At 44.8% G+C, this 22,594-nt stretch overlaps 1 protein-coding gene across 1 annotated transcript in view; it reads left to right on the forward strand.

Moving 5' to 3' along the window:
• SCUBE2 (signal peptide, CUB domain and EGF like domain containing 2) overlaps positions 1 to 22,594 on the forward strand; it is a 67,291-nt gene that overhangs the window by 777 nt on the left and 43,920 nt on the right. The window contains exons 2-7 of the mRNA XM_081241454.1: positions 562 to 684; positions 6,349 to 6,474; positions 10,804 to 10,938; positions 16,016 to 16,141; positions 18,509 to 18,625; positions 19,591 to 19,680. Coding sequence (XP_081097580.1) covers positions 562 to 684; positions 6,349 to 6,474; positions 10,804 to 10,938; positions 16,016 to 16,141; positions 18,509 to 18,625; positions 19,591 to 19,680 — 717 coding nt within the window. The remainder of the gene's footprint in view (positions 1 to 561; positions 685 to 6,348; positions 6,475 to 10,803; positions 10,939 to 16,015; positions 16,142 to 18,508; positions 18,626 to 19,590; positions 19,681 to 22,594) is intronic.

A 22,594-nucleotide genomic window follows, 5' to 3' on the forward strand; every position in this document is an offset into this window, starting at 1 on the left:
CTCTGCATGGTCGGAGGGTTCAGGATGGTGTTCTCAGAGCCCAGGGTGAGCTTTCCCCCGATACCCAAACCCTGAGAAAGCCGACAGACACTGCTCAGTTTTCAGAGCATTTTTGCCAACTTGCTCTTTCCTTCAGCAGGCCTTTACCATCGCCTACTCATGTGCCAGGCACTGTGCTTTGCCTCAGGGACACAGGTCCAATCTGTAATAAAGACACCATCTAGATGGGGAGGCAGGCAGGAAAACAGTGACAATGTGATATGTGAGCATATTCTGGGGGACACCTCACCTACACTCTGGGGTCCTGGCAGGCTTCCTAGAGGAGGTGGATTTGAGCTGAGTCGTGAAGGCCAGTGGAGAGGGTATCCCAGTCAGAGGGAACAGGCTGTGCCTGGAAACAGGGGCCTGGACATGGTCCACTTCATCCCAGGGGCTCCCAAGCAGTTTATCTGGTGAGGCATGAAGTGGGATGGGCTGGTGGGAGATGATGCTAGAGAGGGGCCAAGGCCAGGTCACCAGGGCTTGGGGCAGCATATCAGGAACTGCTGTGCTCTTTTGCAGACGTGGACGAGTGTGCCCAGGGGCTAGATGACTGCCACACCAATGCCCTGTGTCAGAACACACCCACCTCCTACAAGTGCTCCTGCAGGCCTGGCTACCAAGGGGAGGGCAGGCAGTGTGAGGGTAAGTGACTTGGGGACCAGCAGTGGGTGGGCCAGCAGGGGAAGCTCCCTACCTCCTCAGCTCTTGTCGTGGCCACTTGCGTTGGTAAAAGTGCTTCAACAGCCCTCCCACCCCCACCCCGGGTCACATCACCTACTCTCTGAATTACATGTCAGATCCTCCTTAAAAAACAGGGAACATCAGGTCTTCCCGAGAGCTGATCATACAGTTTTATCTGGCTCTGAAATGTCCTTTTGTCTAGCTTCTGCAAAGGAAAAGAGCTGCTTTAGTACCTTTTGGTCCCGCTCAGTTTGGGGGCAGAAAGTCAACAGCCATGTTGATCAGGAGAGCCATGCTTGCCAGAACAGGGTTGATCCTGTGCTGATCCTGTTCCTCCCTGGGGCAGCACCCTTGCTCTGAAGTCTGAGTGCCAGAGTCCTGCCGTCCCCTGAGGTTCTGGTGACTCTATCTTGTCCTTGACTTCTGGTGGTTTGGCGTTGTGACCTGCCAAGCTTTAGAGCTGCACCAGGAGCCTGCCTCATTTGGAGCTGCAAGTTGGCCCTGGAAAGATGTGTGGAGGGATATTTTAAGCCCTTAGAGCTCCAGATCTGGGAGCCTGAAGTCTGGACTTTGCCATTTTGTGTTCTGGGCCGCGGGGGATTAGCTCAGTGTCATTGAGAACTAGCTGCAGACTGGACTCTCATAGGAAGAGGCTGCTTGGGGCATGGAAACTGTGGCATGTTGGAGCTGGCATGGCTCTTCAGGGAGCTCTGAGCCAATCCTCTCCCTCGTGTTACTGATGGGGACACTGAGGCTCAGGGGAATCAGGAAAGGGGTTGTGGGCATGATCACACAATTAGCCGGCAGGTGAAAAAAAGTCAGATTCCCACTCTAGCTCTGTCCCTGACCCCACGTCTCTGCTGTTCACGCAGCCTCCTGGTGTCCCTCTTTGGTTGAGTGAGAAATCCTAATAAATTTATGGTCTCCTTTGTGCAGGAGGAGCAAAACTCCTGCCTCTCCTATCAAAGGAGACGTGCTCCTGGTCAGGTTTGCGGCAAGTGGAATTGGTGGTCCATCCATAAAGCCCTTCTGTTTCTTCAGGCTCATATTTTCCCAGAGACAGACAGCCATCTCTCTCTCTATCTGCCCTACATCATGGGAGGCCAAAAGAGTACTCTCTCTGAAACATCTCTCTGCCAGTTCCTCCATACCACATCCTCACCATATCAAATATTCTATTTACAGTACTGGAATTCACACATGTTGGTACCCTGTTTGGGGTAAAAAATGTTCACTTTTTCACTGTGACCTTCAGTCACTGTATGCTCTCTGGGGGTAGAAACCATGCCAAGTTTTCTTTTGGATAAAGTACTTGTTTAGTAAATAGTGTTGAATGACAAGTGGCAAAAGTGTGGTTATTCTTAGCTGTTAGGTTTGGCTTATCACAAATGAAATTGAATTGCTAACAGTTTAGAGTGAAAAGTCTACTATTTAGTTTAAAATAATTAATGATTGACTGGCATCACTGCTTTTATACCTTTAAATTGGTTTTAAAATAATATGTGATTATTGTTATAGAAAGTCAATACAAAGCAATACAAAAATGTATAAAATAGAAAAGTAAAGACCTTCCTGTTTATCCACAGGTAATCACTATTAACAGAGAGCATATATTCTCCCTGTTAAGAAGGATTTGATCTTTTGAATACTTGTAGTGTTTATAAACCTAGTGAATAAGGATGACCCTGTTTAGTTTGGATTTCTGGTACAGGGATCCAGAAATGGAAACTTTCTTCCAGGAAGGAAAAGGAAAGAAAATGGGGATTGCAAAGATTCAAAAATATAGATATTCAAAGATGTAACTCTTTTATGTGCATTTCCTGGCTTATTAGTTTTTAAGCCTCTTGGGTCCAATCTGTGGTATCATTTGTGTTGTGATTATCACCGAAGTCACTTGCCCCTATTTAAGTTCAAGGATGGGAACGGGTTTGCTCAGAATGAACAGAATTTTATCCTCCACAAATTTCTTCTGCCAAAATGTTGGAAAAATGAAAGTATGGGCCCTGAATAAGTATTTTTAAAATAATGTGATTCAGAAGTGGCTTTAGGTAAATGATGTTTTATGCTAAATGATCTTTGCTTATATCCCAGACTTTGGGGAGGGGATGTTTCAGTGGTCAATATTAATTATATGGTCCTTATTTCTCAGTTTAAGGAACTGAATCAGGTTTAATAGGGATGAATCTAGACTTGACCTTTGTATTTTTTTTTTTTTACTTTTTATTTTGAAATAATTTTAGATTTCAGAAAATTTGCAAAACTAGTGCAGAACTCTTCACATATGTCTGTCACTTATCTTACCCTAATGTTAACAATTTATATAACCATCGTACAGTGTCAAAACCAGGAAATTAACACTGGCACAATATTATTAACTAAACTATAGACTTACTAAAATGTCACCAGTTTTTCCCTATCAGTTTTTCTATTTTTTTTCTTCCAGAATCCAACTCAAAGTCCCACATTACATTTAACTGTTGTCTCCTTAGTCTCTTCCATTCTGTGACAGTTCCTCAGTCTTTCCTGGTCTTTCATGGCAGTGACACATTGATGAGTACTGTTCAGTTCTTTTGTCGGCTTTATGTTTTCACATGATGAGAAGTAGTATGGTAGGAACTGACGCAATAAGAGAATGTCCTATGTCCTCTCAATAAAATTGAGGCTACGCATTTGTAGTAATACAACAGTGAAGCTTTCGGCAAAGCTGCTACAGAAGTGCTATTGTGTGCTTTTCAGTGCATCACATCTGGGGCACATGATGGCAACATTCCCACTACAGGTGATGTTAATCTTGATCATCTGGTTAAAATGGTGTATTCTGGGTTTCTCCACTACAGAGTTACTATTTTTTCCCCTTTATATATATATATTTTATATATATATATATCGGGGCAGATACTTTCAGCCTATGCTGATTTTAGCATCCAACTGTGGATCTTGCCTGCAACAATTATTACTGTGATATGTGACTCTCGGTAATTTTGTATTTCTCTAGTTTCTTACACATCTATTAATTGGGATTCTTCTGTAAGGAAGATCTGTCCCTCCTCCCCCATTTATTTATGCATTGATTTATGTGTTTATGTATTTATGCCAGTATGGACTCATGGGTATTTATTTAATTATATAGTTATTTATTTTTGGCTCAAGTTGTTCCAACTTTAGCCATTGGGAGCTCCTTCACATGGTCTCCTGTGTCCTGTTGACATGCCTCCATCCTTTTTTGAGAAATTCCTAATTTTCTGGTACCACAAAATGCTCCAGCCTCAACCTGTATTTTCCCCTCCCCAGCCCTGGAATCAATTACTTCTCCGGGAGCACTGGTTTTCCTTTTATTGGAAAACGATGTATAGAAACCAAGATCTGGATGCTTGGTGTTTTCATTGTTACTGGGATGTCATTCCTCCTAGGCCCTCTCAGTGGACAGAGCTAGGAAATATATGTATGTATACTAACCCACACATACACACTTATCTATTTTTATTCCTTGTATCTATCCATTTCTATATATATATTAAAAACAGTGAGTTACACTGATACTTCAGATTCCAAAACAGTATCACAGGATTTATTCTAACCTCCTTCTTGGCTTATTCATAACTTCTTTCTCCAACAGTGAGAAACCTGGCTCTCATTATCTGCAATATATGCACCTATTTGTTCAATCCCAGTATACACATAAAGTATTTACAGAATTACTACTCTATAATCCTGGGAGTAAAATGGATTTAATAATTAGGGTACAGTATTTGTATACAACTATTTTTATATTTGGCTTTATAACATCCAGTCAAGCTACTATTTTTCAAACATACTTAGGCTAGTACTTTTCTTCCCCATCCCCTACAGTGTGGTGTGTTACTCATTTACAGTACAGTTAGGTTCATTTGTTTCTCTCTGTGTTCCTTTTTTTTTTTTTTTTTTGCGGTACGCGGGCCTCTCACTGTTGTGGCCTCTCCCGTTGCAGAGCATAGGCTCCAGACGCGCAGGCTCAGAAGCCATGGCTCACAGTCCCAGCCGCTCCGCGGCATGTGGGATCTTCCCGGGCCGGGGCATGAACCCATGTCCCCTGCATCGGCAGGCGGACTCTCAACCACTGCGCCACCAGGGAAGCCCTGTCTTTTTTATTATAACTGTTCTAGGGAGTGTGAAATGGTATCTCATTGTGATTATAATTAGAATTTCTCCAATAATTAATGATGTACATTTTTTTCATGTGCTTATTAGCCATTAGCATACTGTCTCTGGTAAAATGTCGATTCAAATCTCTTGCCCATTCTAAAGTTGGGTTTTTTGTCTTCTTATTGAATTGTAAGAGTTCTTTATAAGCCCTTTATAAGGTATGTGATTTGCAGATATTTTCTACCAATTTGTGACTTCTCTTCATTTTCTTAATGTCTTTTGAAGTACAAAAGTTTTAAATTTTCACAAAGTCCAACTTATTAATTTTTAGATTTATGGATTGTGTGTTTGGTGTTGTATCTGGTGTTGTATCTAAAAAATCTTTACCTAACCCAAGGTCTCAAAGATTTTCTCATGAAAGTTTTATATTTTCTCTTAAAAGCTTTCTAGTTTTAGCTCTTACATTTAGGTCTCTAATGCATTTTTTTATTTTTGTGTATGGTCTGAGTTAAGGGCCTAAATCAACCTTTTTTGCATATGGATATCCAACTGTCTCAGCACCATTTGTTGAAAAGACTATCATTTCTGCCAATAAATTGCCTTAGCACTTTTGTCTAAAATCAAGTGACCATAAATATAAGGGTTTATTTCTGGACTCTGATCTGTTCCAGTGATCTATTTGTCTGCCTCTATGCCTGTACCACACACTGTCTTGATAACTGTAGCTTTATAGTAAGTGAAAATCCTCCAAATCTGTTCTCCTTTTTTCAAAATTGTTTTCCCTCTTCTGAGTCTTTTGCATTTCCATATAAATTGTAAGATAAGTTTGTCAAGTTTTGCAAAAAAAGCATGCTGGAATTTTGTGTGTGTGTATGTGTGTGTGTGTGTGTGTGTGTACCTCCTTATTTTTTACATGAAGATAACATACTACAGATACTCTTTTGCATTTTGGTTTTTTTTTTACTTATTAGTATATTCTAGAAATCACTCCAAATCAGTTCATAGAGATCTATCTCATTGTTTCTTTTTAACAGTTGCATAGTATTCCACCAAGTAAATGTACCTTAATTCTTCAACTGCTTGCTGTTCATGGGCATTTAGTTCATTTCCAATATTTTGTAATTACAAATGCTGCAGCGAATAACCTTATGCATATTTATTTTTCTGTTGTTGGAGATTGCTAGATGTGGGATGGCTGATTAAAAGGTAAATGCAGGGCTCCCCTGGTGGCGCAGTGGTTGAGAGTCCGCCTGCCGATGCAGGGGACATGGGTTGGTGCCCCGGTCCGGGAAGATCCCACATGTCGCGGAGTAGCCGGGCCCGTGAGCCATGGCCGCTGAGCCTGTGCGTCCGGAGCCTGCTCTTCGCAACGGGAGAGGCCACAACAGTGAGAGGCCCGCGTACAGCCAAAAAAAATAAAAATAAAAAAATAAAAGGCAAATGCATATTTCTCCACACTAAAGAAATAGTGCTTGTGTGGTTTACTTCTGTTTTACTCCTCAGATATTGATGAATGTGAAAATGAACTCAATGGAGGCTGTGTCCATGACTGTTTGAACATTCCCGGCAATTATCGCTGCACTTGTTTTGATGGCTTCATGTTGGCTCATGACGGTCATAATTGTCTTGGTAAGGAAAATGGTTGGAAATGGTAATTCTCCTTTACCTACCCTCCGGCACCTCCACCCCTTTCTTTTCTTTGACAAAAACATACTCATTAAAAGAAAAATGGAAGCAAAGACCTTTGTTTTCTGGCTGCCTAGAAATCACATTCCCTGATAGAAAACCAGGTTAAGTATTTTAGTTTTTATGTGATCATTCATAATATAAATCCTCCATTAGTCCAAGGAGGTGGATGGACATTGACATTACTACTTATTGATTTTCTGCCATTGACTTGTTACCTTTAAGATCTTTGGTCTTGTGTTAAAAGGGTCTTGACTTATAACCATTTCTTCAATGGTAAGTGTCTCTCTTCCAGAATCATGTAAAACTACTTGTCCTGAAGATTCCACATGTGTGCTTGGATCTCAGCCAGGTAGACCCTCCTCTTTTTTCTTAAAAGAGAGAGAAATTCAAATAGAAACCTTCCATTAACATCCTCCTAGTATTCCACAAACCAGAAACATCTGTTGGAGTTTCAGTCTCTGAGTTAGGGACTGCAAAGAGTATTGTTTACATTGGTTCCTTATGCCAGGAATAAAACAGAATTTAAAAATAGCAAGCAGTTGGATAGGATTGAATGTTGGATGGTCTTAGAAGATGCAGCACACCTGGAAGGCAAGTGTTTGTGGTCTGTTTGCACTTTAAGACTGGTGTTAGCAGTGGTACAGGAGGACGTGGGACCCAGATGGCGTCAGATTCCTTTGACACTGATGATCCTTCATGTGGCTGACCCACTTATATCCACTTGGCTAACCAAGGCGCAGCTTGAGCCAGGCCCTGGCTCTGTGGGGACAGCTATTCAGATGCTTCCTTGCTGTGCAGTGGGAATGGCCACTTGATCAAATGCTTTGAGATCAGCATAAAAGTCACTAAATGAGTACAGGCAGAACTTGTATTTTTCGTGTTGGGGAAGGAGAGTATTTGGGACTAAGCCCTGATATGACCTTTATCATGTCACCTGGAGCCCCCTCCTGATGTAGACTCTGTCCCTTCCTGTCTGAGCCCTGTGTGAGAGGTCAAGCACTGGTCAGACCGCTTGGCCTTCTAAGTCTGCAGCTATCAGGAAGAATTGATTGAGGGCTGGGGAGTCACTAACCCTTCTGCAGACCTTCTAGGCCATTAGCACCACAAAAAGACACATTAGAGAGACAATCCTGAGAGCAGCAATAAATTGAGATTAATTAAAAACTTTAAAAAAAAGAAAGAAATCACTTTTATTGTGTAATTTGTTGAGAAGCATACAGTGTGGGTTTTTTTTAAAAACCATTTTCTAGGGGAAATCACTCATTTCCCTTTGATTAGCCAATGGCATTTTGAGGATTTGTATTTGATGGAAGACCCAGTCATCACAGTTGTGCCCAAACCCACAGCTTGGAGGAAGTATGAGCTTCCTAAGAACAAAAAGTGCACACTTCCAAGAGTTAAGGACCTGGGCCAGCTTGGGTGGGGGTGGTTTGGAGTAAAGGCCTGAGGCCCCAAGTCCTTCCTGGCCTGACTGCTAACACAGGTATTTCAGCAGAGTATCTCCATTTCCCCTCTTTGGGGTCTTTGTGGGTTTGGTAGCAAGGGTCTGCCTTGGAGAAAAACCCTGAGTATATCCACTGAGTATATCTGAAGGGGCTAAGGATTCTATGAAAAGGAAGGCATGAGAAAATACAGTGGTACATTGAGAAGAGCAGGACCAGCACACATAGAGACTTCGCTGCCATTTGGACTTGAAAGAGCAGAAGCATTTTGTGACAAGAGAGGAGCTCAGTTAGCCGCTGATATATTAGCCAGGATATGCAGAGTACAGACACCACTTAGCTCTGGCACTAGACCCAGAGTGCTCGGAGATCCTGGGTGCCTGTGAACCTGAAAAACAAAATGAAGCTCTTCCACACAGCTCAGCCCACCTGAATTCAGCTTCTATTTATTGAATGTCTGGGAGCACAACATAGCTACTAGGTCCTGTAGCACATTGGCATCACTTGAGAAGTTTAAAATGACACCACTGCCCAGGTCTCATCCAAGGCTAGTTAGATCAGTGTCTTAGGAGGTGGGGTCCAGACATCAGGGTTCTAACATGCAAACAGGGTTGTAAAACACTGTTTTACATTCTGCAGAAACTCACCAGCCTAGTGATACACATTTGTGCATGTGAACTTTTGTATTAATTCAATCAGAGTGCATCACCCAACTTGATACATTTCTAATTGCTTTGGAGAAAAGGAATAGTGGGTTAAACACGGGGTGGGGCGGTGCAGCTCAGAGGGGAGCACACCTTTACTTAGAACCAGGCCAGGATTTGGTGTTCAGGGAAACATCTCTCCTGCTCACCCCAGGCCTCGCTGTGGAACAGCAGGGCCAGGTGTGTTCCAGCACATCTCACCCTCTGGAATGTGCTCCCTTCACCCTTTGGCACAGAGAAGGGCAAGTCTGTTAGGCTTCAGGGGATGGCTTAAGTCCCATCAGTTTAGAAAGACATCTGCTGGGTAGTGTGGGAGGACGGATGACTGTAAAATCTGAAGCTTGAAACCAGATAACAGATATTTAAATGTGAATGTTCTTGATACGGATGCCCCCAGGAGCTAGTGACAGGCACATGGGAAGCCAGGGCTAGAGAAAATAAATTGCTTTTACATTAGCCTTCTCCTTGAGCTTCTGTCATGTCTGAGATTTTTCTAGAATTTTACTCTTCTTTAACTCTGGTGATGCTGTGCTCTCCTGCTTGTTTGTTCATGCATTGAAGAGTTAATATGTGCCTGCAGGTTCCAGGGCTATGCTAAATTAAAAAAAAAATCTGTCCTCAAGGAGTTTGCAATCTAGTGGAGATGCATAAGTAAAAGATTTTGAGGAGTCAAAAGGTACAAATTAAAAAAAAGAGATTTTGAAAATGCATGGTGGTAAGTGTATTGATGGAGCCGCGCACAAGGTAGTATGTGACGCAGTGGAAGGAAGGCCCCCTAACCTTGCCCTGGGGGCATAGCACTGGGGCGAGGCTCCCTCCCTCCCTGCCGATGGCTCCTTTTCTGGGGCTCCTGCTGTCTCCTGCTACCCCTAGTGTTCTCCACATCCTACCTCTGGCCATCTCCTTTCTCTCCCCTTCTCTCCCTTCCTACACTCCTGCCTTTGACTTTCTCATCTGCATCCACCACTTTATTGGGACACCACAAGTAAGTGGTTTTCAAGGCTGTCTTTACACCAGGCTCAGGCTTCCCACAGCCTGTTGGAGCTAGCCCTGAATGTCAGCATCTCACACTTTCCACCTCCCTGCCCTGCTGGGGACCAACCACATCTCCACACCCAATTCTGTACCCAGCACTGGTCTTCCCCATGTTTCTCAGCCACCTCACCCCATGTCCACATGGCACCTTGTCCACAGTCCCCTTCTATTTCTTCCATCCTAGGCATCCCCACTGCTAGGCCCCAGGTCCGGTCCCCTCCTAGCGCCAGCCGTGGCTATTTCAGGCAAACGTGTGAAGCTGGACTTCCAGGCTTTCAGTTCTTCCCCTTCCCCGTGTCCTTCCCTCAGCTGCTGCCTTATCCTTCCCAACACGAGGGGCTGACCATGTCACCCTGCTCCAAGGGTTCCCAGTTGCCTCTCAAATGAAGCAGGAACTTCTTTGCTATTCAAGGTCCTCTGCAGTGTGACACAGTCTGTCTTCCCAGCTCTGTCTCCTGTAACTTCCCTGCATGTACCGTGCTTCAGCCAAATTGAATAACACTCTGTTATCTAAACATACTCTGTGCCTCCCAGCCTTCGTACTATGCTCACACCCTTTCTTTTGCCTAGAATCCCTTCTCCTGATTTAAAATGGAAGAAACACTGCAGAGCTCATACCTTCATCAGCTTTTCCATAAAACCCATCCCGATATCCACAGCCAGAGGTGACTTCTTTCCTTTGTACCACCATTTACCTTATCTCACGATTACTTGTACAGTTGTCTTTTTCCCTCTGCTGAAGGAGATGCTCCAGAGCAAAGGAATTCGATCTTACTCATCTGTGTTTTATTGTCTTCTCTAGCATGGTGCTTAGGAAAGAGAAGGTGTTCAATAAATACTTACTGAACTGATTATCCAGGTGTCCAGGTGGAGGGCCTATTTAAGGGAGCTCTAGACCCATGAGGGCTGGATTAATTACCTGCTGCCCCACTGGCTTCAGTTCTGAGAGCTTCTGTGATGCAAGGACCTGACGAGAGACCTCGTCTCTGCTTAGCAGGAGCCCCTGGGCTGCCGGGGCAGGGTGGTGGTGGGTGGGGCGGTGTGTGAAGCAGTCACAAAAGCAAAGGCTAAGCCTTCTCCCCCTCCAGATGTGGACGAGTGCCTGGAGAACAATGGCGGCTGCCAGCACACCTGTGTCAACGTCATGGGAAGCTACGAGTGCCGCTGCAAGGAGGGGTTTTTCCTGAGTGACAATCAGCACACGTGCATTCACCGCTCAGAAGGTAGCTCTGCTCGGCTGGGGGCAGGGGGCAGGGTCACATCTGAGAATCCCCCACCCCCATCCTCAAAGGCTCTAGAGGGGAAGCACGGGGTTTAGAAAGCCTGGAGGCCTGAGGACAAGTGGGAAGGTTATTTTAGCTGCACCTTTCTCACCCTGCTAAAAAAGTGTGTTGGACTGGGTGAGCTCTGAGGTCTCTTCAAACTCTCACATTCTCTGATTCTAATCTCTAAATGGAGTACATTTCAAACATGACTAGACGTCTCAGGAGAAATGCAATGGATGATCTGCCCAGTTTTTCAGAAAGGTGCTGGAAACCACAGCACATTTTTGGGGGACGGAGGGGCTGGAGCTTTCCTTTGGAGACTCAGTGAACTGCCCTGTTTTCAGCAAGACCTGGCATTCCCTGTGTTTTGCGTTTTTGAACTCTGAGCTTCTGGGACTCCAGGGGGCAGGTGGACCCCCTCCCCAGACTGGGTGTCTCTATACTATGGTTTTCTTCACCCATGTTGTCATTTACCATTCCTCCATAAATGTGCAGAAAATTCTTCTCCTCTGATGGCTCGTTCTCTCTGCTTTGAGTTTATACCTATTTTATTCTTCTATTAGTTCAGTGGATTCTCAGGAGGGAGAGGAATTAAGTACCTGTGGCCCATCAGCCACTTTGAACTCAGTGATGTGCTTTTAATTCTCTGCTCTTTCTTAAGCCAAAGAACCACATTTAAAAAAAAATTCTATTTATTTATTTTCGGCTGTGTTGGGTCTTTGTTGCTGCGTGCAGGCTTTCTCTAGTTGTGGTGAGCAGGGGCTACTCTTCGTTGCGGTGCGCGGGCTTCTCATTGTGGTGGCTTCTCTTGTTGCAGAGCACGGGCTCTAGGCGCACAGGCTTCAGTAGTTGTGGCTCGCGGGCTCAGCAGTTGTGGCTCACGGGCTCAGTAGTTGTGGCTCGCGGGCTCTAGAGTGCAGGCTCAGTAGCTGTTGCGCACGGGCTTAGTTGCTTCGCGGCATGTAGGATCTTCCCAGACCAGGGCTTGAACCCGTGTCCCCTGCATTGGCAGGTGGATTCTTAACCACTGTGCCACCAGGGAAGTCCCCAAAGAACCACATTTTGATGGCTGTATGTCTCCCAAGGTTGCCTGTGCCTGTTTTTAAGGGAAGTGCCCAAAATCCTAGACTATTAATTCCTTTTGGCATGTGCTGCGTATTCATCCTCATAACTTAAGAATGTGGTGATTTTCAGTTCTTCTTCTATTTGTAGGTTTTTAGATTTATTGTTTTAATCATGGTGGTTTTAATGATTTTTCAAGGGTTTCTTTGTGGAAGATGATTTTTGCCTCATTTTCCAAGAATCATGGGCCCTTTCTTATCCCTAACCAGAAGGCCTGTTTGGGTACTAAAAAGAAGAGTCAGGGAAATGGGGAGTCGGATGCTCTTATTCCCCAAGCCTGCTCATTGTCAGTGTGGAAGCTGGGTGGTCATAGACTCCGACCCTAATCAGGTGGATCTCTTATCTCATGCAGATATGTGGCCCTTGATTAAGTAGCAGTTAGGTTTCATTTTCACTTTCCTGCCGGGGTTCTCTGGACTCTTGGGTGAGCTCTGCCTCTGGTCAGAGGCTGAACTAAGATGCCAGCAGCACGAATGATCTGGATCTCAGGGCCTCTCCCTTTTGGTTGCTCGAAGCTGCTTCCTGGAAAGTCACTCTGGCTTTCTCTTCAGGCAGTGGGGAGGGGGGTGGCGCCCTGTAGGTCAAGCCAGGGCTTGAACACCCCCAGTACGGGTCCCACCACTCACGAAGCCACTCTCGGTGATTAAGATCACCTCTTACTCTCACTCTTCCAGAGCAGTGGCTCAGCCCCTTTCTCCTGTCCCAGACTGGACAAGGCTCCAAGCCCCCCAGACTGATTACAGACACGGGCTCCTCATACCAGGAGTAAATACAAGAGCAGTTCCTTTCCGCAATTTGTGTTTTCTAAATTTTCTACGATTCAGACATTCTTAGAACCCCTGAAGAGTATTTAAAATGAGCATATTTGTCTGGAGCTAAAAACCAAAATACAAGAATTTGAGTTGTGGTCTGGAAGCACTCTCTGTGATTTTCTGTTGTGTTTCAACCTGATTGCTGGGCAAATTCATGGCAGCGTGAGCCAGCAGATTGGAGAGGTCTGCAGCTGCCCCCTTCCATCCTAGGGTTTTAACTCTTCAAATAGAGCCATCTGTAAACAGTGTTACTGTAGGGTTTCCTCCTTGATGTGCACATTAAACCCTTAGAAACTGTATTAAAATAGACGTTAAAACCCATAGCTGATACTCTGAAGATGGTTGAAAGAAGGTAAACACCGCAAGCTAGTATTTTCTAGTGTAGCTGTTGTTGTTTTTAATAATTATTTACTAAATGTTCTTTAATATAGGGGATCTTAATAGCTGATTCTGAGAGAAACTCAAGCTATTGTGTTTTTTTCATCCTTAGAGACCCCAAAGCTCTGATAAAGAGACTGTGTGTTTTCACCCATGTAATGGGGGTAGGCTAGAGGGAGACACACCACCCCAGCCTGCCTTTGTGCCTATTCATGGGAGCTCAGGCTCTCAAAATGAGCATTCCTCTTTTGTTTTGTCCGCTCCGAGAGTATTTTTAGATGTTTGCACTGCTGCCTTTTTGGAGTAGTAAGGAAGGTGTCAGGTTAGTGAGGAAGAGGCTGTGCTCTCAGCAGAGGCTGTTTCCCCCTTTTCTTTCCCTATTTACAAGGCATACTTTTATTTGGTTTCCAGAAATATTCTTCAGTGAGACCCTGAGCCTGCGGACCACCAGAATGGGATATTTCTCACATTTCTGAGCTGTTTCCTTCCTGGTGAACTAACGACCCGAAACAGGCCTGCCAGGGCAGTTTCTGGGGGAGCCAGAACCATAGCCAGAACCAGATCCATCTGCCACCCCTAGCAGTGACCTTGTTTTGAGCCAGGGGACTGTGAAAAGCTTCGGGGTCAACTCTTAAAAAGCCCTTAGCATTTCCAGAGCCATTTAAACCTCCGATGTCTCCTGGTAACTTTAGGTCTTGCTTGATATGATATGACATCAGGGGGCAACTTCTTTGTATCCCCATGGTATCTGGCACACAGTCAGTTCTTACAAAGTATCTCTTGTGTAAATGGATTGCTCTGAGGCAGTAAAGGTCACTTTGCAAATGTCTGAACAGACTTGTAAACAGAATGAAAAAGAAGAAGAGGAAGAAGCAGCTGACCTGTTTAGGAGTGTACCTCGCAGGTGTTACTGCTGCTTTTTCTTGGGCACTGTTACGTTTACCCTTGGGTGCTCCTGGGCCCTATTATTTCAAATGTTCTGCTGATCTTACAAAGGTAATGCTTGCTGGGCCTTCCTAGGAGGACAGGACACTGCTTCTGGAGGCAGCTCTTACCTTCTGTGCCATCTTATTACTGGGAGCAAATAACGCCTTCAGAAGTCACCGGCCAGAGCAAAGAGAGAGCTTTCCACTGACCCCGTGCAAGCTTCTTTCTGTGTTAATTGACAGCAGCCCTTGGCACGGGTGAATGAATCCCAGCAACTTCCAGCAGATTGAGTGGTGGAGTTCAAACAGCTTGTAACTGTCAGATAAAAAACAAGATAGTTTTAAGAGAATATGGGATGTATTAACTGTTGCTCTGTCTTTTGGAATAGGAATGACATCTGTTTGTATTAAAACAATCATTCCAGTTAAGCACAGATCAACGGCCCCATGGTGAGAACTGGAGAGAAATGACTTTTGACTTCATTAGAACCAATTGGCTAAGGTTTTAGGGGCACAGTACGGAACAGTATTGGATCCTAGCGAAGCTGAATGAAAGCTTTTTGTACTCATGTTAAAACAGTGCCACTTCCAGTATTAGAAAATGTCTTGTTAGTGGAGAATCAATGAGAACAAAATCCCTACTCTTGAAGATGTTTTAGAGTTAACATTGCACAAATGCAAAGAAGCATCACATGAATACGTACTTATTAATGATGTACAAACCAAGAAGAGGTTTTGAGGTTACTCTTGGGTTTGATAACGGTTCCTTCAGAGTGCTGGGAGGCGGCAGAGCCCCCTAAAGGATTGGTACTGAGAAGAGGCCTGATGGTGGCAAACCACACAGGTGTCTACTTGGCTATGACCCCATCATTTAGATGCATGTTAAACCATCCAGGAAAATAACCCTGTTTCCTACCACATTTACCACAAGATCGGGCCTAATGAAAATTACAGTATACCTGAGAAGGATTTTACAGCAGCAAAAGGAAACCACATATATGAGGTCTCTCTCTGTTCTCTCTGCTGTTGTCCTCCAAGCCCACTGAGGGAGGGCCCAGGGACTAACTGAAGGTGGTCACATAAGAGAGGTCCCTGGGCAGGTGTCCATGGGGTGATGCTGAAATATGGTAGTCACAGTCACCTCCAAAGTGTGGATTTGGTGGGGGTAGAGTGGAGGGTTGAAATTTTCTGAAAGTCATCTTCAAGAATATGTGAAAAGGTTGGGAATCTTCATCAGTCTATCTGCAGATTTTTGTAGAGAGATTCTCCTTTTCTGTTTGTATTCTTGATCAGCATGGGTAACAACATGGCAGAGATAAGAGTCTGAGGACATGTTCCTGTGGTCCACAGGTTCTGATTCCACACCCAACAGAGAGCTCCTGGTGGGTACTTTCTTTTTTTTTTTTTTTTTTTTTAAATTTTTTTGGCCACGCCATGGGGGAATCTTAGTTTCCCAACCAGGGACTCAACCCGGGCCCTCAGCAGTGAAAGCTCGGAGTCCTACCCACTGGACCACCAGGGAATTCCCTCCTGGTGGGTACTTTCTTTTCAGTGTATTGGGAGAGCTCCTACCTCTTTTGGGGAATTGAAACATCCTATCTCTTGGGTGACATAAGAAAGTTTTCATATCTTTGTTAAATGATGTGGCTTGATTTGAGTGATGTATTCTTTTAAAACGTGGGACTGATGGACACCCAGGCAGGCAGGTCTGTGGCCCACCCCCCAGACCCTTGCCTCACTCCCGGGGTCAGGATTCTGTTGCAACCTGGTCACTGGCTGCGTGCTGCTGTTTTGCAGAGGGTCTGAGCTGCATGAATAAGAATCACGGCTGTAGTCACATCTGCAAGGAGGCCCCGAGGGGCAGCGTTGCCTGCGAGTGCAGGCCTGGTTTTGAGCTGGCCAAGAACCAGAGAGACTGCACCTGTAAGTACAGACTGGCACACAGCTGTGCTGGGAACCATCCTACCCCAGAGGTTGTCTTGTGCAGCCCAGCATCAGAAACATCAGGGAAGGCAGTCACGTGAGATATTGAGGGTAATCTCCTGTAGGGAAGGGAAATGATGTTTTCTAAAAGAACCAGTCGGAAGGAAATAGCACTCAGGAGTAAGGAGTGTGAATGTTGGGGGCCAGGTCTCTCTGTTCCCATAGAATAGAGTCAAATTTCCTCATCTGGCAGTTCTTTGGTACCTGGTGCCTGCTTCTTATACAAGCCTCATCAGCCTCCTTTCTCCAGACACAAGACTCCTGGCTTTTGGAGAAAGCCCCCATTCTTTCATGCCTCCAAGGCTTTTCCAAGCCTTCCTTCCTTCCTAGCTTGGTGAATTCTCACTCAATTTTTAATATCCTGCCTAACTTCTAATCATGATAAAGATAATAGCTACTGGGGGAGCATTTATTATGTGCAAAGCCTTGTCTAAAGAGGTGCCATATTGCATTTAATTCTTACAGTCACCACCTTATGAGCTAAGTGGAGAAAATCGTGGAGAAGGTAAAGCTACAAGGTCACACAGGAAGTAAGTGGCAAATGTAGGATTCACACGTAGGCCTGCCTAACTGTAAGGCTTGTGCTCCTAGTCGCCATGCTACATAACCTCAGAAGCCTTCCCCGATGGCCTCAGACAAGGCGGCCAGTTTGTATTTTGGCTCCCATAGCGCTGTTTATTCCTTGATGGTAGCACGTGGCACTCTGGGGTTGAATCGTGTGTTTGATTCAACCACACGATTGGGTTGAATCTGGAGTTGAATTTATGTGTCTGTCTCCCCAGCTACAAGCCCCACCAAGTCAGGGATCTTGTCTTATTTTTGCCTCCCAGTCTTCCCCTGGGTGTGCTCAATCCACATTTGTTTAATGGATGAGTCAATGAATGGTGTACACAGTCCAGACGCAGCTGCCACATGATGAAGAAACACAATAATAGCTCCAATGGATAATAGGAAACAACCGGTCATTAAAGGTGCTTCTAAACCACTATTTACGCCAGAGGAAACACTGAGAGTTTCCCTGTAGGAACTCTTCCCAAAGTCATGGACACTCTAGAAGACGCCTGCAGTTTGCTGGGGATGGTTTACAGTGAGTAGACCTCAGTGGTTAAGAGAAGGAGAGGCAGTTTCGTCAGTGAGAGACTCCTCTCTGTTGTCTCCACCGCAAACCAGAGTGCAACCTCAAAGCCTGACAAACCAGGGCTGATGCTACCATCACCAACAACAGGTTCTGACAGCCTCACAGGGCCCCTAAAAGTGGGGCTGGCTCCAGCTGTCTTCAAAAGGAGGACCCAGGTCTCTACAGGAGAGTCACCTGTGGAGTGACACTCAGCATTTTACAGCTTTTTGGGAGCCAGTAGAATACCTGAAAACTTACTTTAAAAAATTTAAAACGTTTTTAAGGTATCACTGCTCAAATAATATTATAAGATTATATTCAGATATTATAAAACTTGAGGATATAATAAAGAAAAAATACAGAATTCCACCACACAATCAGTTGTTTTGTTTTTTTCATACTCCTATTTTGTTGTTGATATGCGTACACAGTTTTTACACAGCTATAGTAACAGAACAGTTTTTTTTCACAGCGCAAATATGTTTTTAGTTCTTTTAAATTAGAAAATTAAAAATGGTTGTGTGAGAGTTTAAACAGTCCAAAGAAACATGTAACGTTTCCCCCTTTTCCTTTGCCCTTTCCTTTGCCAGAGGTAACCACTGTTGAGTTTGACGAATAGATAGTTTTGTAGTTGGCTTTTTCCCCCCTTGGCTTGTCATCAATGTGTTCATACATAATCTTTGTAATTATTGGTTAATGTTGCATTAACTGTGTGCAAAGAGTCATCATTTCCTCTGATTACCCTCCCTTTTAACTAATCCACATGGAATCTGATGAGAGAAATCCTAACATATACATACAAATTAAATATTGTCTGTTCCAGACATAAAGTGTAACAGCATTTCCAAATGCCCTAGTACTTCTTGTGATAGAGCAAAGCAGTAGTTTGGAATCTTTTGGTATAATTTCCTTTAAATAGTGAAAAATCTCCCCTGACCTTCCCATGTCCATCTTTCTGTATAACGTTGCTCTAAATCTGTCATTCAGCATTTCTACAAGTCGTATCGTGACTACCTGCTGATATAGACAGGGACGTGGTCTGAGTCAAGGTTCTCTCTTTTATGCACAATTCCTAGCACATGCTAGGTGCTTGAATACTTCCTGAATGAAAATCAGAGTTCTTCGGGAGCAAATACAGCCCCAGTTGTGGAAATCTCCGTGCTTTATGGTTTGATTCATTTTCCTCTCAGTGACCTGTAACCATGGAAACGGCGGATGCCATCACTCCTGTGAGGACACTGCTGCAGGCCCAGAGTGTAGCTGCCATCCCCAGTACAAGATGCACACGGATGGAAGGAGCTGCCTTGGTGAATGGTGACCCCAACACTGGGTTAGGGTCTTCCCCAGCCTGCTCACCCCAACCCAGCCCCAACCCTAACGATTAATATTGTTTAGTACTAGAGGCAGGGTGTTTCCAGTGCACATGCCCTCAAGCATGTCCCATGCTGCCTCACATGTGGCAGTGGAAGTAGTCCAGGCCCGGACTGGGGGCCCCTTTCTCCCTGTGAGACCTTGGAAAGCCCTTTTATTTTATTTTATTTTATTTTATTTTTTTGCAGTATGCGGGCCTCTCACTGTTGTGGCCTCTCCCATTGCGGAGCACAGGCTCCGGACGCGCAGGCTCAGCGGCCATGGCTCACGGGCCTAGCCGCTCCGCGGCATGTGGGATCTTCCCAGACCGGGGCACGAACCCGTATCCCCTGCATCGGCAGGCGGACTCTCAATCACTGCGCCACCAGAGAAGCCCTGGAAAGCCCTTTTTCCTCTCCTGGACTAGGCTGCTCCTGAAGCTGGTATTCTGGAGATTGGAACAGCACATCCCAAAAGGCCAGGGCAACGCAAAGTTAAAGCTAGCTGTTCATGATGACAGGTGGCCTTTGCCATCAGCAGGAGCCATGGTTGCATATTTCTGGTGGGATGCCTGCCTGCCCTGCTCTTCATGGCGTGTCCTTTGCTAGCTCCATTTCAGGTGTTCCCCAATCCAAGATTCTTTTTGTCCTGGACTGAGGGTTCTGGAGTGAATCTGAAGCTTGCGTTCCCCAAGGTCTCTGGTTAGTACAGTAGAATAAAAAAATCTTTTCCATATTTAATGTCTATTAAGGCTCTGAGGCCATTTAACACAGAGCCTCATTACAACATATTTTTATTGAATGAACAGAGTCACATTTCTCACATTGTTCTCATGTCTGGGATTTCCACAGAAGTGGTTGTGCAGGGGATGAACAATCTGACTCATTCAGTCTGAGAACTGTGCTGTTTGCATCTCTTGCAGAGCGAGAGGACGCTGCCCTGGAGGTGATGGAGAATAATGCCACATCCGTGGCGGATGGGGATAAACGGGTAAAACGGCGGCTGCTCATGGGTAGGCACCTCACCCACCCTCCCCCACCACTGACGTTGTCCCTTTCCCTCCCCAACTTACCGCATCAGGCCTGAACCTGGGGCCCATGTGTCCTCAGACCAGCTGAATTAGTCAGCAGCTCCTGTCCAGCCAGGGTGTGTCTGCTCTCCACTCACTGCTATTGCTTAGTCACCATCCAGGACCCCTGGTATTGTGGGAAGAGCGCCGGCCCAGCCATCAGAATAACTGGGTTAGCGTCATAATGCTGCTGAGACTTGCGCTGAGACTTGGGCAAACTGTCCCGAGCCGCTGTGTCCTGGTCTTCCTCTAAAATCAGTGTAATACAGTTGACCTCTTAGGGTTATCAGGAAGCTCGGTTAAGACAATAATATGCAAAAGTGCCCAGAGTCATCCGCTGTCTGGGACTTAGTGGGTGGTCAGTGCATGTCAGACCACCCCACCTCTGAGTAATTGTGATGAGAGAGGCATTTTGGGCAGCCCCTATTTAGCATATGGCAACTTGGCTGGGTTTTTGTCCACTGAGTCTTCTGTTTCGGACTCAGCCCATGTTAATGGCAGAAGAGATGAATGGAGAAGAGTGGCACTTGGCTGGGGGACACAGGAAGGTCTGGCAGCCGGTCTGCTGGAGCTGGAGGTAACTGCAGACGTTCAGCGGTGGCTGTGAGGGTGGGCATCAGATCATTTGACGTTATTATTCTGGAGAAAGCTCGACCTGGCCTCAAGAAAACTGATCTTTCAATAGCTTCTGGATTTAATAGGTAAGATATTAAGCAGCCATTGGTTACCAGGCACGTGACATTTCTGAGCTCTTTTCTGCCCTATTAAAATTATTATTTTTAATTGCCTTAAAACAGTACATATGAATAATATAAAAACCTTTAAAACTTAATTAGCACTGTTAAGCTTGTAATGCAATACATCATTTCCCTATCTCCTAACTAGCCATTTGCCAGGGGCCATAATTTTCAATTCTCCTAGTTGTTTCTTCTTCTCCTGACTCCCCCTCCCACATGTTTCTGAAAAGGGAAGTGTATACAGTTATTTCTTTTTTAATAAATTTATTTATTAATTTTGGCTGCGTTGGGTCTTCGTTGCTGTGTGCGAGCTTTTCTCTAGTTGCAGCCAGCGGGGGCTACTCTTCGTTGCTCTGTGCAGGCTTCTCGTTGCGGTGGCTTCTCTTGTTGCAGAGCACAGGCTCTAGGCACACGGGCTTCTGTATTTGTGGCACATGGGCTCAGTAGTTGTGGCTCACAGGCTCTAGAGTGCAGGCTCAGTAGTTGTGGCGCACGGGCTTAGTTGCTCCGTGGCATGTGGGATGTTCCCAGACCAGGGCTCGAACCTGTGTCCCCTGCATTGGCAGGCAGATTCTTAACCACTACACCACCAGGGAAATCCTACAGTTATTTCTTGATGTATCAGGTTTTATTTGTTTTGTTTTGTTTTTGTTTTTGCTGGCCGCACTGCACGGCTTGTTGGATCTTAGTTTCCTGACCAGAGATTGAACCTGCGCCCTTGGCAATGAGAGTGCGGAGTCTTAATCACTGGACCGCCGGGGAATTCCCTTGATATGTCAGTTCTAGATATTAGCTTTTGACTTCCTACCACAGAATACTAAGTTATATCTCCCTTCTGTCCCCTTCCCCCATACCCTTAATATAGTTTTATCACAATTTACATATTATGAATATCTAAATATGATTCACCCCTGAGTCATGTAATGTGCTATGATTATGTTTTCTTTGTTTGCTTAGTTTTCTTAGTACCTCTTACCAATTTTTTTGCAAATTTCTGGCAGAGCTCTAAAACCTTTACAATGTGTTCAAATACAGCAGGTAACTTATCAATTCTATTTTCTTCTTAAAAAGTCTCTTCTGAGGCTTCCACCCTGCTCTAGCAGGGCCTGAATCCTGGGCCAGTTGCACCTCTGTCATCCTGGCCTTTCCCTGAGCCACAGCCTGGGAATTCCCTTCCTCGTGCTCCTGTTTTGGTGGATCCCATGTCTTCTTTTTTGTTAGTTTACATGGGTAGATATAGATTTTTTAAAAACTTTGCATACCTGAAAATGCCTTTATAGTCTACCTTCACCCTTTCTTGAGAATTTGGCTCAGGATAGAATTCAAAGTTGGGAAAAATATTCCATCAGAGTTTTAAATAGCGCTCTGTTGTTTTGAGCATTCAGTGTTCTTTCAAGAAGTCTAAGTCACTTTTATTCTTTTTTTTTTTTTTTTTTTTTTGCGGTACGCGGGCCTCTCACTGTTGTGGCCTCTCCCGTTGCGGAGCACAGGCTCTGGACGCGCAGGCCCAGCGGCCATGGGTCACGGGCCCAGCCGCTCCGTGGCATGTGGGATCTTCCCGGACTGGGGCACAAACCCGTGTCCCCTGAATCGGCAGGTGGACTCTCAACCACTGCGCCACCAGGGAAGCCCCCACTTTTATTCTTGATTATTTGTATGGAACCTACGAGAGCTTCTCTCTGGATGTTCTCAGGGTCTCCTTTTTGTCCCTGGTGATCTGAAATTTCACAACGATGTCCGCACTGTGGGATTTGTCCCACTTGTTATTCTGAGCACTGAGTAGGCCTTTTTAAGGGGGACATTCGCATCCCCTGGTTCCGAGAAATCTTCTTATATTTTTCTTTTGATAACTTTCTTCACTTTTCTCTTTCTCTCTGGGACTCCTATTAGCTGGCTGTTGTAATTCCTGGATTGCTCCTCAAATTTCTTCTTTTTTCTCTTCTTGATATTTTTGTTCTACTTTCTAGGAGATCTTTCATTTTTTTCTTCTAATCCTTCTGTAGGGTTCTTTTTAAATTTCAGCTTTTGTAGTTTAATTTTTTAAGAATTTTACTTTAGTCTTTTGTTGTAGGAACCTGTTCTTATTTCATGGATGCTTTTCTTACCTCCCTGAGGAAATT

Source organism: Mesoplodon bidens (assembly GCF_964165515.1).
Source record: "Mesoplodon bidens genome assembly, chromosome: 7".
NCBI lineage: Eukaryota > Metazoa > Chordata > Mammalia > Artiodactyla > Ziphiidae > Mesoplodon > Mesoplodon bidens.